Consider the following 16,487-nt stretch of genomic DNA (forward strand, 5'->3'; position numbering starts at 1 on the left):
CCGGAGTGGTGACGCGACCTTTCGGGTCTCCTTTTCTGTCTTCTACGTAAAGGCGTGAACTTGGACATGTGGTGTTCTACCGCCCCAGGCGCTAAGCCTGCCTGCGGCTGCGCAGAACAGCCCTGGGAGGTGTGGGCGCCCCAAGGGACCCGTCCCCCCAGCCAGCCCCCACCATAAGGCACCCAAGCAGAGGACGCCTCCTCCGTGAGGCCCCCCAGACCCACCCACCTGAAGCCATCGCCCACTCCACCTCTCATCTGCGTCCCCCGATCTGTCACTCAGTACAGCTGCACTGTTAAATTCTCTGCCAGAAAGCACGTTACTTGTTTTGTTTGTCTTCACCCATCTCTTCACTGGCGTGTACACCTCACGGGGCGGGACCTGTCCTGCTCCGTGCACACCATCCTAGTATCGCGCCTGACACGCGGCATGTGACCAGCAAATGTTTCTCTCTCCCTTTTTCGCCTTTCAAGTGATGGCTTCACATAAAACCAGATGATAGCAAACGTATACTCGGCTAATTCAACCAGATGTATCGCAACTGCCTTTGCCTGGGAGCTTGTGATTGTACAATATTCTCCAGCTTTTCGGAAGCTAAACTTAAACCAAATCTGAAAAAACCATACAACTTAACTCTTAAACAGTCTACCCAGAATTCCTGCTTCTGTCACTTCTCAAAAAATGTTCTGAACGATCAGTAACGTCTCGTGAACAGACAGTAGCCTACACAGGATCGCAGGCTCTTCCCGCTCTGACTGCCCCATCTCACTGTCACGTAACACTGGCAACAAACACCACGACCCTCGGTTCACGGTGCTGCATGCTAATGTGACCTGTTACCATGGAGCCCGAGAGCCTGTATTAAACGCTTGTTAATTTAAAAGAGCTGTGCAACTGCCCATGGAGCAGGAGTCATGAGTTTGCGAACAGCAGGAACAGGGAAAGTGTCTTTCAGTGAAGACAATACTTCTACACACAGCGTCCAGACCTCTGGTTTTCCCTTACTCGGGACTAACCCCTCGTGGGAGGAGCAGCTGGACAGCAATGCCACACGCTGTCCCCTGAGCTGAGCGTTAACCGTCACCATGCGGTGCCCAAGCCCTGGAGGGCTCCCAGACGTGCCTCTCTGAGCCGAACACTGTAACTAAGGAACCAAATTACATGAGACACCAAGTTCCTTCCGAACTGTAATTCTGGTAAAATTCACGACAGGCTCCAAGAAGCATAAGAGAATTTCTTCAAGTGGCAGTTTTTTAAAGAACAGATTTCCAATTAGAAAACAAATTCCTGGGCTTCCCTGGTGGCGCAGTGGTTAAGAATTCGCCTGCCGATGCAGGGGACACGGGTTCGAGCCCTGGTCCGGGAAGATCCCACATGCTGCGGAGCAACTAAGCCCGTGCGCCACAACTACTGAGCCTGCGCTCTATAGAGCCCGCGAGCCACAACTACTGAAGCCCACGCGCCGAGAGCCCGTGCTCCTCAACAAGAGAAGCCACCGCAGTGAGAAGACTGTGCACCGCAAAGAAGAGTAGCCCCCGCTCACCACAACTAGAGGAAGCCTGTGTGCAGCAATGAAGACCCAGCGCAGCCAAAATTAATTAAAAAAAAAATTCCTCCATGTCTTTTCAAAAAAAAAACCAAAAAACAAACTCCTCACCCATTCCACCACTCTACATTATGTATTGTCTTAATCTTTTGAGCAAACTCAGCTGAAAGTTTACATAATTTCCACAATGTACCGGGGTCTTTACAGCTATTAGTTAACAATCGGTATTCAAATTCTAGGATATGACGTTCCTTTTCTAGCTAAGTCCTCCCAGGATGACTGCCCAACAGGCTCTTCTTTGTGAGGGGCCGTTTCCCACATCAGCACCGATGTGAAGGTGCCAGTGTGAAGACCACCTGCGGGGGCACAGGGCAGTCAGAGAAAAACAAGGCGCAGTCCGTACCAGGAGGTGGGGGGGACGCGGGGGCCAGCAAGTCTGACGTATCCTAACGTGGGTAAGTTGCGAGGACAGCTCACCAAGTCAAAGCCCGGCCCCGAGGCTTGACCATCACAGTGCGTGCTCCAGGGGGTACCAGGGCAATGCTGCCGTGAGCACCCCACCCCAGGCCCACTGCCTGGAGGCAGGCTGGTTTTCCACACGAATATGAACATTTCACAAGCCCAGAAATGCAGCGCTTTGTGAAATGCTTATCATTTAGCAAAGGTCGATGACTCAGAACTGCCCTTTTCTTCATAAGGAATGAAGACCATTTGGAAACTTAGATGACAAGAGTCAGCTGGCTTCTGACGGACCGCTGGGTTCCACCATAACCTCCTACTGCAATGCCCAGTGGCAGGGCCCAAGGGGACCTTAACCCTCCATGTAACCTACTGGGACTTCTTCCCCCCGCCCACACACACACAGGTAATTCTGAGTATCACCGGCTCCTTGTCACACAGAGAAATCTGACCTTTATCTTGGAAACGTTATTTGGCTGCAAGATGAAAAACAGTAACCTGTAACTGTTATGAACTTACAGGAGCCTTCTTGTCGATGGGCTTAATGACAAACTTTTTGTCATTGAAAGAGATGTTCCTGATTTCACTCCATGGGAAGCCAATCTTTGGGGTCAACCTAAGGTTAAAAAAAAAAGGTGGGAGAGTTAGATGTGTACTTGGATTGGCTAAGAAAGGTTTGTAAATCTCTTAATTTCTTTTAGTTTAATTTTAAAAAGTACAAAGCTAGCCCAAGAATCATATTATGTAGTGTACATCATAACTGAATAGTTGCTACCTGTGCTAGGTTAGCTGACAGGTGGGTGTCAGTGAGGGTCAAGCTCTAGGAAGCCTTGATATGCTCCCATTGGCATTCGTCTTTCTCAGTTACTACGTCCAGTCACCCCAGCTTGTAATCTTGAGGTCAACTTTGATTCCTAACCAGGCCCATCCTTTCATCCTTCGTTTGAAGTATCTCTCATGACCATCTTTTGCAATTCATTCCCACATCACCACCCTAATCCCACCTCTCACATGCCAGCAGCCTAACCAACCGAGTTCCTTCTGTTGCCTACAGAACCCTACTTCCAGTCTGCTTGTCTGATTAATGCCCCTTTTGGTCAATCCATTCCCCTCCTGAAAAATGTCAACACTGCCGCCCCAATACCCCACCCCCGGTTTCTACAGGATGAAATCCACAGTCCTTAACTTCGCATCCAACAGCCTTCTAACCTAGACCCAGCTGCCTGGTTCAGCCCACCCTTTCAACACAGGGTTCACTGCCGCCCCTCGCACGGAAGGGCCTCCCTCCTCCCTCCCCCACCACTCCCAGACGTGCACCATCAGGCCAGCTCACTCTCCCTTTCAGCCGCCTTTCCGCTCTCAACCAACGTGCAGTCCCTTATGCTACACAAACGATTCCTGTGTTATTTAAATTACTGCGTTATTATTTAGCTCTTTGAAAACCAGGCAGGTGAGCAGTCTCATGGCAAAGACCACACCTTATGTTTCCTATACATGCTATACCCAGGGCAGCTATTCACCAGTGGAAAAGGAAAGGGCTGGGTATGGTTCAAGTGCAAGGTTTCCTTACCGTATTGTTGTCTGTTTCTCCCTTCAGAAAACTGTTAGCATTTGCTTAATATATTAGGTGCTCTAATGTTGGGTGCACGTATATTCACAATTGTTATATCTTCTTGATGAGCTGAGGGCTTGGCATACGGATTCTGCCCCTCTAGTTCTCATCTTGGTGATGCATGCTCTCCTGGCTGGTCAGACACCTTCCCATGTCATCCTCCAAGTTCCAAGAGAGCTCTCAGATCACACACCCTAACAGTAGCCCCACTACTGTCCTACTTAATCACTACTAGTCCACTACTGGCCGAAACTCCGGATTTTTAATTAGCATTTCTGGGAAAGCTTATGGGATGACTTCAAGACCACATTGCTCTACTTACCTCATAATTTCCACCCTCTTCTTCATCTCCTCCACCCTATTCTTTCAACACATTTACCATGGATGCCATTCCAGAAGGAATGACAGATCCTCAAGCAACCTTTCAGAGATGCTGCCATGAAAAACGGTCCTTGCCATGAGCCATAGAAACTTCCCATTTAGAAAAGAGCAGGAGTGGGAAGGACTCTACTGCCTACCGACATGTTTAAATAAAAACTGATGGGCAATGTAGGTCCTGTTACGACAACACAAGCCAGGTCAAGGCAGTGGGCGTGGCCTCTGAAGGCCGGGAGTGGGCACCTAAGCCCGACAGGCTTCTGGGACCCAACAGTCAGGGCACTGGCCAGGCTGTGGTTCTAAGTGTCCAATCTTTTTGATATACATCCTTTTTTTAGTTTTGTCCTATAGGATCACCAATGCCCGTTGAAATACATCTGGTTAACATGCTTCACAGCACTCAAAAAAGCATGCAGGGAGTTTGTTCAGTTATTTTATCTCCCACTGTATATGGGAGATATATATATGTATACACACACACACACACATATATATATTGTTTGAAGAAGTAATTTTGTATATAGGTGTCTGAGCACTGGAAAGGAACTCAGGATGTCACCTGGTCCTGCCGTGGACGTAACCTCTATCCTTACGTGGAAAGGCCGTAAAAGAGAGACATCGGGTAGGCACTTGTTGCTTCAGAACACTTTCCTCCAAAACACAAGGCCAACGTGCTGGGAAGAGCAGAAGAGCCAGGAACCAGCAGCTGCCCAGCTCTCAGCCATGCAGTCAGCACTGTGGGCCGGGCTTCCAACGCAACGATCTGTTCTCTGTCTCCTAGTTTTATACGAGTCTCTCAAAATAGTTTCTAACCCAGAAAACTTGGACCTTCAGGCTAGACAGACATCTTTCTCTCAAGGGTTGGGCATCCTGTCACCACGGCTTCCAGCTTCTTCTTTCTGCTGTGCCTGCAAAGTTTGTCTTTTTTTAAGACTCTGAAACGTCGTATAACAATTTATAGCCCCATAAGCAGGACTGCAGTATCAAAAGATGAGGACTAAACATGAAAATTATGACTCACCCCTAAGTTAAAGAACCTCCTTTTATTCTTGACCACAGTTGGAAGATTAAAGTCTTACAAGGATTTCTTTCTCTCTCTTTTTTTTTTTTTTTGAGTTCACTTAGAGGACACAAACAGAGAAGGACCCACAGAGAAGATTTCTAAAGGATTTATAAGTCACAAATTTTAAAAGTGTAATTCTCGAAAGACTGGGGACCAGAGCTCTTTGGAGAAACAGCTGATTCCAGGGCTGGAGCATCTGGAGGTACCAGTATGTAAGAAGTGCCTTGAAAATAATGGGGTCAGGAGGGCCCAGGAGCCAACTCAAAGGGGCTCCGCAAAGCAAATCTCAAACGATGTTAGCTACAAAATAACAGTATAGATTATGGCCCATAGAAGAAAACACACATTAACATAAGTAACTAAACAATAAATGGAGAAATTGGTTCCTTATAGTAGAATTCCATTAATATGTGTAAATAGAATGATTTTTTTAAAAAAATCACCATTTCTCAAATATTACAATAACTGTTTCATGCAAGTCTCATCAATGGATGCAGAATTAATAGATGAAAGTTTAAGAAACAGGATATTCACATAGTTTCAAAGACTCTCCCCTAAATACACTTGTCAATTACGAAGGGGAGGTGAGTAACTTTGCAGAGAAGCCTGGCCAATGCCACCTTGACCCGAGATCAGTCAACACCAGAAGCAGGATATTCCGACACCACACGCTGCCTGCAAGGGTGCGACAGCACTTCTGTCAGATTCACACCCAAAGCACAACCTCAGATCTTATCATGGGAAGGTATGAGACTGATCCAAGGTGAGGGATTTTCTAAAGAGTCAATGGTCAGTGCTCTTCACAAGTGTCAAGGCTGTGCCAGACAGACAGACAGACTTTGGGACTGTCCCAGATGGGAGGAGACTGGGGAGTGTGACAACTAAATGTAGGTGGGATTCCAGGCAGATCCTGGGGCAGGAAAGGGACACTGGTGGACAACTGATAAGACCGTTAACGGCATCACGTATCAAGGTGACCATCCTGACTCTGCTACCTGGACTGTGTTTATGTTAAGGTGTTGACATCTGGGGAAGCTGCTGAAGGGCACATGGGAATTCTTTGTACCTACTATTTTTGGAAACTTTTTAAAGTCTGAAATGATTTCAAAACAAAGGGTTAAAACATTTACATTCAAAATGCGCGGCAGAGTGAGGACGATGCTCCACCTCTCGATAGGAGTCTGGATTTCACAGGCGTGTGTCTGTCTAACGTCAGCAAAGGAACACTCAGAATTGTGCATTTCGTTATAATTAAATTTTACATCAAAAGAAAATCAAAACATACTGAGCTCTAGCGAACAGTATGCATTTTGGGGGAAGTATACCGATGCCTGCAACGTGGGGGCAGCCAGCGGGGCGGAGGGCCGTGAAATGAGGACGGGGAGGGGCGTGACAAGGCCCGTGGCGACATGCTGATGGGAGGCTGCTCGTGGCCGTGGGCTTCACTGTGAAATGCTTTTCATTTTGCAGTGTTTTGAAAGTTTTCACTGACGAGTTTAGAAAGGTCTGGGGTGGGGGGATGGGCTGCAGATCACGGCGCGCCTCACGGAGGGGGAAGAACAGAGAAGAGCTGCCAGGCGCCCCCCCACCCCAGGCAGCGGCAGCGATAACGGAGATAAACAACAGCGGCTGAAGCTCTTCCCACACTTCCACATGGAAGAAAAGGCGCTTGGGGGGGGGGGGGGGGGGCCTGGGCCTCCGCTCCCGCTCCCACCCTCTGCAGGGCAGGCCCGTCAGAAAACTCTCCCCACAGCCGCCCTTCCTGCCACCCACCCAGCCACACTTAGAAGCCACCATGGCTTCTCCTCAGGCCCTCCCTGCACGTGTCCAGCCTCTCTTCTCGGCCAGTCTGAGCTGGGCTTCTAAACTTCCCCCAGAGGTGGTCTAACCGGAGTCCTCGCAGCGGCAAACTTCTGTAAGAAACTAAGTTATTCAAAAATTCTGTCTGTTCCGCGTTCAAGTTAGGGTACCAAAGACAGAAAGGAGAGGATGGTCTGACAGCTGTGATCCGACATATTTGTTAAAGCACACACAGATCCAGAGAATCGCTTTCTGCTCTCCTTTGTGATACAGGTAAGCCACTGACGGTAAGGCACAAAGACGTAACCTCCCCCTGCGCCCGCCAAAGGAATCTGCCTGTGAGCATAATTTTAGAAACTGGAAAAAAATAATGTACTTAAATGGTTGAAACATCATTTCTAATGCCAATAAAATAGAAATGTAAATCAGAATGCATGATTTACAACCCCGGGTAAGGAATGTAAGGGAAAAGACACTTGGCCTTCATTTCGCCCCCTCCTGGTCTACAGCCCTTTCCCAGAATCCTCCCTGCTGGAGCCCTGGGCCCGTGGCACATTCAGAAACTCCTACGGACGGAAGGACTAGGGGAGTGAGCCCTGGGAGGGACGAAGCCGGGGGAGAAGTGTGCTTGCAAAGCACCGAAGAATTTGGGGCAGGATCAGCTCCTCTAGTTTTTGTTGTGGCCTGAGGATGCCGGGTAGGGTTATAACACAGCTAATCTCAACTTTTTCTGTCCCACGCTGACAGCAGTGTGCGGGGAAGCTGCCTAATTCCTCCCTCTCGATGTTCTCTCCTCTTCAGATCTAAGGGTTTACAGAAAGGAAGACAAATGCTTCGTGTCCTACATGCTCCCAACTTGACTGTTATACATACAATGAAAAAGGGACCCCAAGAGACTTTTTTCTTTGGGGAGAAGACCCTTTTGAGAGGTTGCCCGTTTCGCAGCTAAGCTGGGGGATGGGAGGAGAGCGGAGGCAGGACTGGAAGAGCCAAGCTGCTCAGAGTTTCACTCGGAGGAAACGGGATTTGCGTGGGTGAGGGAAGTCACAAGCCTGATTATGGTGGACTCTGTACAGGTTATCGTGTCCCTGCAGGTCCCTGCCTCTGGCTCTATCTGGCAGCTTGAAAAACCTGTTCGGAAGCCCTGGCCTTGGCCTACGTCACAAGATCTGCTCATTCAGGAAGGCGGTTTCCCATGTATATTCCCACGAGGCCGCGGTGCTCCCTGCTGACCAGCTCCCGCCCTCCAGCTCAGGGGCTTCCACAAGAACTAGGGCTGGTTTCCCGAGTCCCTGACTTATGCAGACTGTTTCTGCCTGTCCACAGCACTGGATCTAGCACACCGGGGAAGGAGCAAACCAAGAGTCCCCAGTAACTCACTTCGGGGTCCTCAGGCGAGTCCCTGCGACCCTCTGCTAAGCACGCCACGTCCTAAGTGTAACTGGATTCGTCCGACTGGCACCGCGCCTCCCGGCGGAGACGCTCTCCTCCACCCACTCTGGGCACGCGGTAGAGGGGCTGGAACGCCAGGCACCGGTCCCCACCCCAGGGGAAATGGGTCTGGACTGTGGGTCCTGGCCAGCGCGCCTGTGGCCGGGATTATGGTGGACTCTGTACAGGTTATCGTGTGTCAGAAGCGGCGCTGCTGCCCTCAAGAACGTCAGGGTAGGGGTGGGAACCTGGGGCCTGGGGGAGCCGAGAGCAGGTGAGACAGGTGAGCTGCCACTCCAAGCCCAAGGAACAGGGAACCGCCGCGGAAAACTTGTCCTCGCCGAATCAGAATGATTTGTGTGTGTGTGTGTGTGTCTAGCCCCTTGGCAGGAAAAAGGCATCTGCGCAGAACTGGTAACCACAGGAATGGGCAAAGGAAGCCGGGGGGGAGGCCAGCCTGCCTGCACTGAACTGCAGCAGGGCCCACTGCACAAACTAACACACTGAGGCAATCGGGTACCTCCTGCAAGTTCAGAGGATTTAGCTAGACTGTCCACACAGAAAGCCTACTGTGTGCAGAATCTCAAGGTCCCTGATAGCACCATAAATATTCTGGGTCGGATCAGCACACACCTCAAGCCGCCCAGCACTGCTGGCTGGTGGCTATGGGCGTGCTGGTACCTACAGGCAGCTGGGGCGGCCTCACAGGAAGGGGCGGGAGATGGCTTCCTGCAGCTCTTGTTCTTTCACAAGCTCCAAAGTCCATGAGGTCACGGACCGGTGTGGTCCCACTGCTGGGCCCCTCGGCACGTGCTACACGTGCTAATAGTGAACAGGCTAAGAGAGAAATAACGCACACCTCTGAACCGACCTCCGACATGGCTACGTCACAGTCGCAAAGCTTTTAAGCGTCAGACACTGGGCCAGTAAGTTGCTAGATGAATACTCTGAAAAGAACCCATATGCACATTTGCCATTTTCTCCATGGTTTCCAGGCCTGATACCCCACCAACTAAAGAAAATATAAAGTTCAACTCACTTATCATCTTTCTCATAAATATTTAGTCCAAGGGCATCAACTCCAAGCCAAAGGTCTGTTCCTTTCTTATTTTTTATCTCAAAATAGTTGATCCCATACATTTCCAGGTCCTGGGCAATCTTCAGATACTCCAACATAGCACTGTCTCTGGGTGGGGAGAACAAACATTGGCATCGTCGTTAGCGTGCGCCCCGCGCTCGACAGTTACACTGCCACCAGGATCTGAAACGTAGTGCATCACGGAGGACGGGCTGACAGCCAGGTGCCTCCGTCGCTGTCCCTCTGCCGGCCTGTGCCCCAAGTGGGCGCCCAGCCATCCTGGACACTGACCACGGGCGTACGTCACGTGTCAGGAAAGAACCAAACTGGCTCGTGCTGCCCACTCTGGACACAGAGGGCTTCCCTTGGAAATTCTATCACCGGCCACGACCTCTCTCTCTCTCTGTGGCCCACACGGTGCTTCAGGGAGCCCACCGTCTGCCTCACTTGGGGCCACTGCTTGGGTTTTGAGTTATTTCCCTCCACAGAAGATGCTCGGGTCAGGCAGGAAACTCTAAGGACACAAAGTCTCTGAGGCCCAAACTGCAAATGAACTTCTGAGGATGGGACATCATGCCGAGAGCTGCTGCCAGTGCCCGAGAGGAGGATTCTAGGACAGCTTCGTTCTCACCAGCCGCATGTCCCACTCCGACCCTCTCCACACCTCGCTGGTGCTTCTTTATTAGCAAGTGTTTCTCACTTGGGATCTTTTTTTTTTTTTACATTTACAACCTTTTGAAGGCAACCACCTTATGGACGATGAACGAATCAGCACCTCTGTGACAGGGAAAAGAAAATGCCTGGTGGGCTGCGAGCAATGCTCCGGCCCCCTTGACTAAAATGAAGAGTTTCAGACACAAGCTTTTCTTTCCTCTGAAACAAGGAGGGGAGAAGGCTGGAGGGACTGAAGGTGTAAACTAAACCACTTCCGCCCTGGTGGCGGTGGGGAGGAACAGCTGGCTTCGTTTGGGAAGAAGCCTCACCGGCAGCCCCTTACCTTCCCTGCCCCTCTAGGCACGGCTCTGAGCGAGTCCCCTGCAAAGAAGACCGGCTCCCAGCCCAGCACTCACTTGAGCATCCCGCGGTGCTCGGCGTGCCACACCTGGATCCGGTCCTCCCACTGGTCCCTGGTGAGCTTGTGCTGGTCCATGACTCTGGATCGCAAAGGAAGAGGGCACAGAGCCGTCACCCCAGAGGGCTGGGAGCAGCGTGCGACCGGCCACTGAGCACCCTCACACAGACCCTGACTGTTCTTTCAAATAAAACCATCTACTTCCTAAGATGCGGCATTTCTATTTACGACAATTAACAGCCTGGACGATTTAGAACCTGGAATGAGACAAACCCAGTCTTGCTGGAAACACTTTTAAAAGGTGTTTTATTTTAAGTGGCCTCTCCTTCCAAAAGAGGTAATTTATGTGACCGCCAGTAAATAAAAAGATTGAACAGGGGCCGGTTTACCATATACACCAGGGAGAGCTAAGACGGTTCCGCTCTGGCACCTGCGGCTCCTGTGAGGAGGGCCCCCTCCCCTGCTGAGTCCCTCTGTCGCAGAGGCCACTCCAGGGTCCACCGAGGGGTGGCAGGGCCTGCGGAAGGCCGGCCCGTGACTGCAGACAGAGTCCCCAGCCTGCAGAACACTCGCCCTCCACAAAGCCCTTCTGCCTCCCGACCCTCCTGACACGATGCTCGCACGCGGGCCCGGCCCCCGCCGGCTCACCTTTGGGGGATCAGCCGCTCGGAGCCAAGGTACCCGGACTTGTGCAGCTCCTTGCCGTAGTCCCCGAACTTGGCCTGCACAGCGTAGGAGCCCAGGAGCACCGCCGTCTCGGGCGGGCAGTAAATCTCATCGCTGAGAATCCCCTCCTTCACTTGCAGGAAGAAAAGCTTCTGGGTGATGTCCTGGATGAGCTCCTCGGACACGTCTTCGGGGTAGAACTTGGCCCGGAACTTGAACTGCAGAGGGTTCTCCTTTCTGACCTCCTGGGCGGACACCTGGGCGGCAGAGGCCAAACCCTCACTGCAAGTTCGAAAGACAAAGACCTGCCTTCCCAACACAGGTTTTAACCACTGACTCAAAAGCGTCCTTCAGGCCAGTTTTCAGAAGATAATGTTTGTTCTGAAAGTCACCTTTTTAGCATGGAAGACAGAAGGCCAGTGAGAGTCCTGTTACACCCTCACACTAGCCCCAGCCCCAGCCTTGGTTTTCTGGGGGCGATGCTATCAACTCCAGGGGACTGCCTGAGTGACCCGCGAATCTGGCCTCTGTCCACATGGCCAGGCCAGCCCTGGACCATAAGCTCACTCCCAGTAATTCCTCACGCCCCCCTACCCCCTTCCATGCCTCCAATCACCCTCCTGATGGGTCCGGTAATATGGGAGGGAAAGCAGGAGTTGGAGAAAAGAGAGAAACTGTCTGGAGAAAACACATTTAGCTTACTGCTTTTCTTTGTAATTGTTAATGGAATTATCCAGTCTTTGGAGTTGAAACCCTTATCACAGGTTCAAACAGAGCAATAACAGATTCTTACAAAACACTGGATGATTCATGGTTTATAAGATTAACAATCTCATTGGAAAAAAAAAAAAACAACAAAAGCTAAGGTCAACTAAAAGCTGAGCAATTAAGCATCACACACTCCAATAAAGGAGCATTAAGGAGAAATGCCAGGATCTCATTTCCAGCAACTACCTCCATTTACTGGAAACCTGCAACCTCTCTGTCTTTAAAAACTTTTACACAAATAGAAAGGAACACAAAACAAAAGACAGAGTTTCAATGTCAACAGAGTAGACCAAACCCAATTAACAGCCTGTAAATAGTTAACATGACTTACTTTTTTATCAAGTTTCAACCAGGTAGGAAATCCTTTATTATCTACATACTGGAGGCCAAAGTACCACACTTCCCGAAGGCCGATGGTCTTAACCACCTGTGTGAAAGAGACGGGGGTGGGGGGTGGGGTGGAAAACAGTCATGAGGAGCTCTCCGGATGGCAGTGGCCCTGGGCTGCCACCATTACATGGTGCAGCAGAGCTGCCAGGAGAGTGAGGCGCCAGCTTAGACACCACGGGCAGGCCTCCGCTACACTGTCTGTTACTAACAGACATGAACCATTTACTTTTCTTTTTTTTTGGCCCCACTGTGCAGCTTGTGGAATCTTAGCTCCCTGACCAGGGACTGAACCCAGGCCCCTGCAGTGAAAGCACCAAGTCCTAACCACTGGACCGCCAGGGAAGTCCCTGAACCATTTACTTTTAATATAAATTTGAGCAGATTTAGGGTTAACTTTAAATCTTATAAAATGTCACCCCTACTCCTCTGTCCTCCATTATGCGTTTCTGAGTAAAGACAGCTAGGTGGGCCACAGGGAATGGGCTGTAACCCAGGTACACCCACCGGTAAAAGTGTGTGTGTGTCACAGGTGTGACTGTACCTGTCGGGGAGCCCACATGAAAAAGGGGCTGAAAGACACCAATGTGAAGCAGAGCCTCCCCTGGCTGCCCGTCTCTGCTCCTCGGCAGCTGGCCAGGCCTCCGCTCAGTGGGATCAGGGCAGCAGTGGTCCCGGAAAGGCATAGGAGGCAGCGGGCAACAAGCTTCCAGGGAAGAGGGGGAGTGCTCAGCTTCACGCATGCCAAGGGGCGACGAGCACTTTCAACCACCATAAACGTGAAATTCTGATACAGGAAGATGGAATTCAGCCCTAGGTCACAGTGCGTTTCACGTTTTTAAAATTCTCTCCAGTACTAGGACAAAAGTCTCCTGTGGTCCATTACACTGACAGCCCCACGATGGTTACTCTTGTGTCTTGAAGTCAAAAAGCAACTTGCCGTGGACACTTGTTGAATACTGTCAAAACTTGGCCGCATAGTTTTAAATTCCATGACATATAATGTTAAGCCTTTTAAAAAAAGGTTACTATTCTTCAAATATATGGCTTCTATCATATTTAAAGGGAAAGAGGGATGTACACACTAGAAATGAAAATCAGGTATCTGGAGCACTTACAATAAAAACTGAAGCACCGAAGTCTGCCTTGAGCCTGTTTCTGCACTGGCCGCGGCTGCGGGGCCAGATGCTCGCGGAGCCCCCGAGTCTCCGTTTACTACAGGCCAGGGAATGACCTGCTCATTCACTCCCTTCGCTCACCCAAAAAAGGCGAGGAGGGACTAGACCCGAGAGTCCTCATCACGAAGCGACAGGAGGGCAGTTTTGACTCTTACCAGCGCTCTCCCCGCAAGTCTGGTGAAGCCCCAGTTCTGCTTTTCGTGGTAGCCAAGTACAGAGGAAGCTGACCGAAAGACCAGGTTTTCTATACCCAATCCTGCTAGTTTCCTAAACCTCCATCTCAACATCTGGATATGAAACCTGCCTCGCCTTCCTCTGCGGGCTGTCCAAAGCGGCACAAGAAAGCCCCATGTACAGAAGCCACTCTACCTCTCCTTCCACTCCATCCACCCAGCTGCAGCCTTAGCCTGGGTCTGACCAGCGTGAAACCATTTCCTGTCCACTTGACTTCCCTGCCCCGTGCCTGTCAGACCCTCGCTGATCTTCAGACTCCTCTTCTCCATCTGCTCCGATGTGGCCGGTCCCCCTTCACGGAGCCGATCAGACTCTGGAGCCATGGACCTGACCCGGGTCCCTCACTCTCTCGGTGGAAGCCTGTCCCTGGGTTCCCTGATCTGCCACCCATCTTTACGTATGACTCTTCCGTCTACTTCCAGGACAACTGTCCTCAGCGTGTTTCAAAGCCCTACTTCTCTCCCTACGGCTCCCCCAAAACAACAAAACAGAAGTAAACAACCTTCCTTTCTGCAGTCCATTCTAAAAACTGACCTGTCAGTCCTCTCTGCGAGGGAAACCCAGCATTCCTAGAAAAACACAATCACTGTTCTCTCCAATGTCCCTACCTTAACCTAAAGCCGATACACAGCACGCAAGCCAAATCTGAACGGGTGTGGGGTCCATTCCTTTATCTATGCCACTGTGGTGTTTTATTTTTATTATTTTATTTATTTATTTATGTATTTAAATTTTTGGCTGCGTTGGGTCTTCGTTGCTGCGCACGGGCTTTCTCTAGTTGCGGCGAGTGCGGGCTTCTCACTGCGGTGGCTTCTCTTGCTGTGGAGCACGGGCTCTAGGCGCGCGGACTTCAGTACCTGTGGCACTCGGGCTCCGTAGTTGCGGCTCGCGGGCTCTAGAGCGCAGGCTCAGTAGTTGTGGCACATATGCTTCAGTGGTTGTGGCACGTGGGCTCAGTAGTTGCGGCTCGCGGGCTCTAGAGCGCAGGCTCAGTAGTTGTGGTGCACGGGCTTAGCTGCTCTGTGGCATGTGGGATCTTCCCTGACCAGGGCTTGAACTTGTGTCCCCTGCATTGGCAGCTGGATTCTTAACCACTGTGCCACCAGGGCAGTCCCTCTGTGGTGTTTTAAATGGCACGTTTTGGGAAAGGAAAAGGCAGGGATGTGTCTACTTAACTCAGTCTCAAGCGACAGCTGGAAAATACTACTGATACTTTCCGGTGACGAAAACAGTGAGCAGAGAGTCGCGTGGCAGGAACTCCTTTCTCAGCACGTCGGCAGCTGCAGTAGTGGGAAAGCACCATGGCCCTGCCAGGCCTCCACGATGGTCTCTGTGAGGGCCTCCATCACCTCGGAGCCCTGGGCTAGAATCTAGTCACAGACGAAGCAACAGCACTGGGACAGGGGCTGGGGGACAGTTACTGCTGAGGAGGCTCAAGTGACAGAGGGGGTGGGAGGGAATCAGACAGACTAACTACCTTCCAAGTCTCCTTCAACCGATGCCAGTTGAGGACCACATTTCAGTGACTGGCAGCTGGGCCCGTGAATGAGCTTCCGAGACCTAGAAGCGCATCAGGGGGAGCAGCAGAGAAAGGACGCAGAGCCCCGTGCAGCCCGCAGCCCCTCCTGGATGTTCGTTCAGGAGGAAACACGCCCAGCGTGGCGGAGGGGAGGAGGGGCGCCTGGCCCACCTGTGCCGATGAGGCCTGAGCATCCCCGCCTCACCGTACCACGTCGGAGGGATAAACAAGTGGATATTCAAAGAGCGAGGTGCAACTGGGCGAGGTGCAAGGCTGTGGAGACGGCCTTTCCTGCCAGGCCTCTGCGTCCACAGTTCTAACACAGACCGAGTCATGTTCCGCTGACCCACAAGCGGTTCCATGAGCGGTTCCACGGGTCCGCTCCAGCCTCAAGTCCTCAGATTACACAGTATTTCACAACAGGAACACACAATACTGAAAAAAGTTCCAACACTAACTCTGGTGACTGAGGGACGCGCTAGCTGCAGGCAGAGCTGACCCGAGCCCCTGGCTTCCTCCCCGTCCGTGCTCTCACCACTGCCCCCATACGGTGCCCAGGATTTTCTTTCAGGAGAAACCCTTAGATTTCCACCCCAAGTCCAGTCCCGCCCCAGGCAGTTAAATGTCTTTATCGTTATCCGTGAGGCACGGCCAGGGAATGGCCTCAAAATCACAGCACAGGGAGAGCGGAGGCTGCATTCGATCCCTCCCCCTGGAGGTGTGAGCCCCCAGGCCCTGCTCACTGGCTTGGAGAAATTAACCTGCTGGGTGCTGACTTTGGGGATGAAAGGGAGATCCCATCAGGCCCAGGGTGAGTCACCTATACTTTCTACACTTGCCAGGACTCCGCTCCTGTTTCCAGTTTGGTGCTGGGATGCAGAGCATGGCTTGGCCGACTGGCGGGGCCTCTCAGGGAGGCCGCCGATGGTGCAGGTGCCTGTGAACGCACACCCTGCCCCGGCGCCCTACTGGGTCCTCAGTCCCAGAGCAGAATTCACAAAGCCCAGAAAGGTAGCTCTCGCTCTGTCTAAAGCTTGGAACCGTTTCATGGAAGACTTATCACGGCCCTCATGGTGGTGCACCGCGCTTATTAAAACTCTGCGTCACCTTCAGCTTTCACGAAGAGAGGGGCAGGAGCGCGGCTGGGCTGTTACCTGGCTGGAGGGAAGGGTGTGTGCTGACCCCCGAGGGGCTCAGGACTCTGCGGCTGCAGGGGGTGCTGGAGAGAGGCCGCCTGGCCCCACGCTGTCCTCCACTGCACCCCGGCCGCGAACCAGATGGCAAGAAACGGCCAGG

The 16,487-nt window shown here is 51.6% G+C and overlaps 1 protein-coding gene across 1 annotated transcript in view; it reads right to left on the reverse strand.

Moving 5' to 3' along the window:
- Positions 1-16,487, reverse strand: part of EZR (ezrin) — a 49,043-nt gene that overhangs the window by 7,283 nt on the left and 25,273 nt on the right. The window contains exons 4-8 of the mRNA XM_029223959.1: positions 12,205-12,300; positions 11,088-11,362; positions 10,438-10,521; positions 9,329-9,475; positions 2,525-2,621 (exon numbers count right to left, since the gene is read on the reverse strand). Coding sequence (XP_029079792.1) covers positions 2,525-2,621; positions 9,329-9,475; positions 10,438-10,521; positions 11,088-11,362; positions 12,205-12,300 — 699 coding nt within the window. The remainder of the gene's footprint in view (positions 1-2,524; positions 2,622-9,328; positions 9,476-10,437; positions 10,522-11,087; positions 11,363-12,204; positions 12,301-16,487) is intronic.

This window comes from Monodon monoceros, unplaced genomic scaffold (genome assembly GCF_005190385.1).
Source record: "Monodon monoceros isolate NGI ecotype Baffin Bay Population unplaced genomic scaffold, NGI_Narwhal_1 Super_Scaffold_15, whole genome shotgun sequence".
Lineage (NCBI taxonomy): Eukaryota > Metazoa > Chordata > Mammalia > Artiodactyla > Monodontidae > Monodon > Monodon monoceros.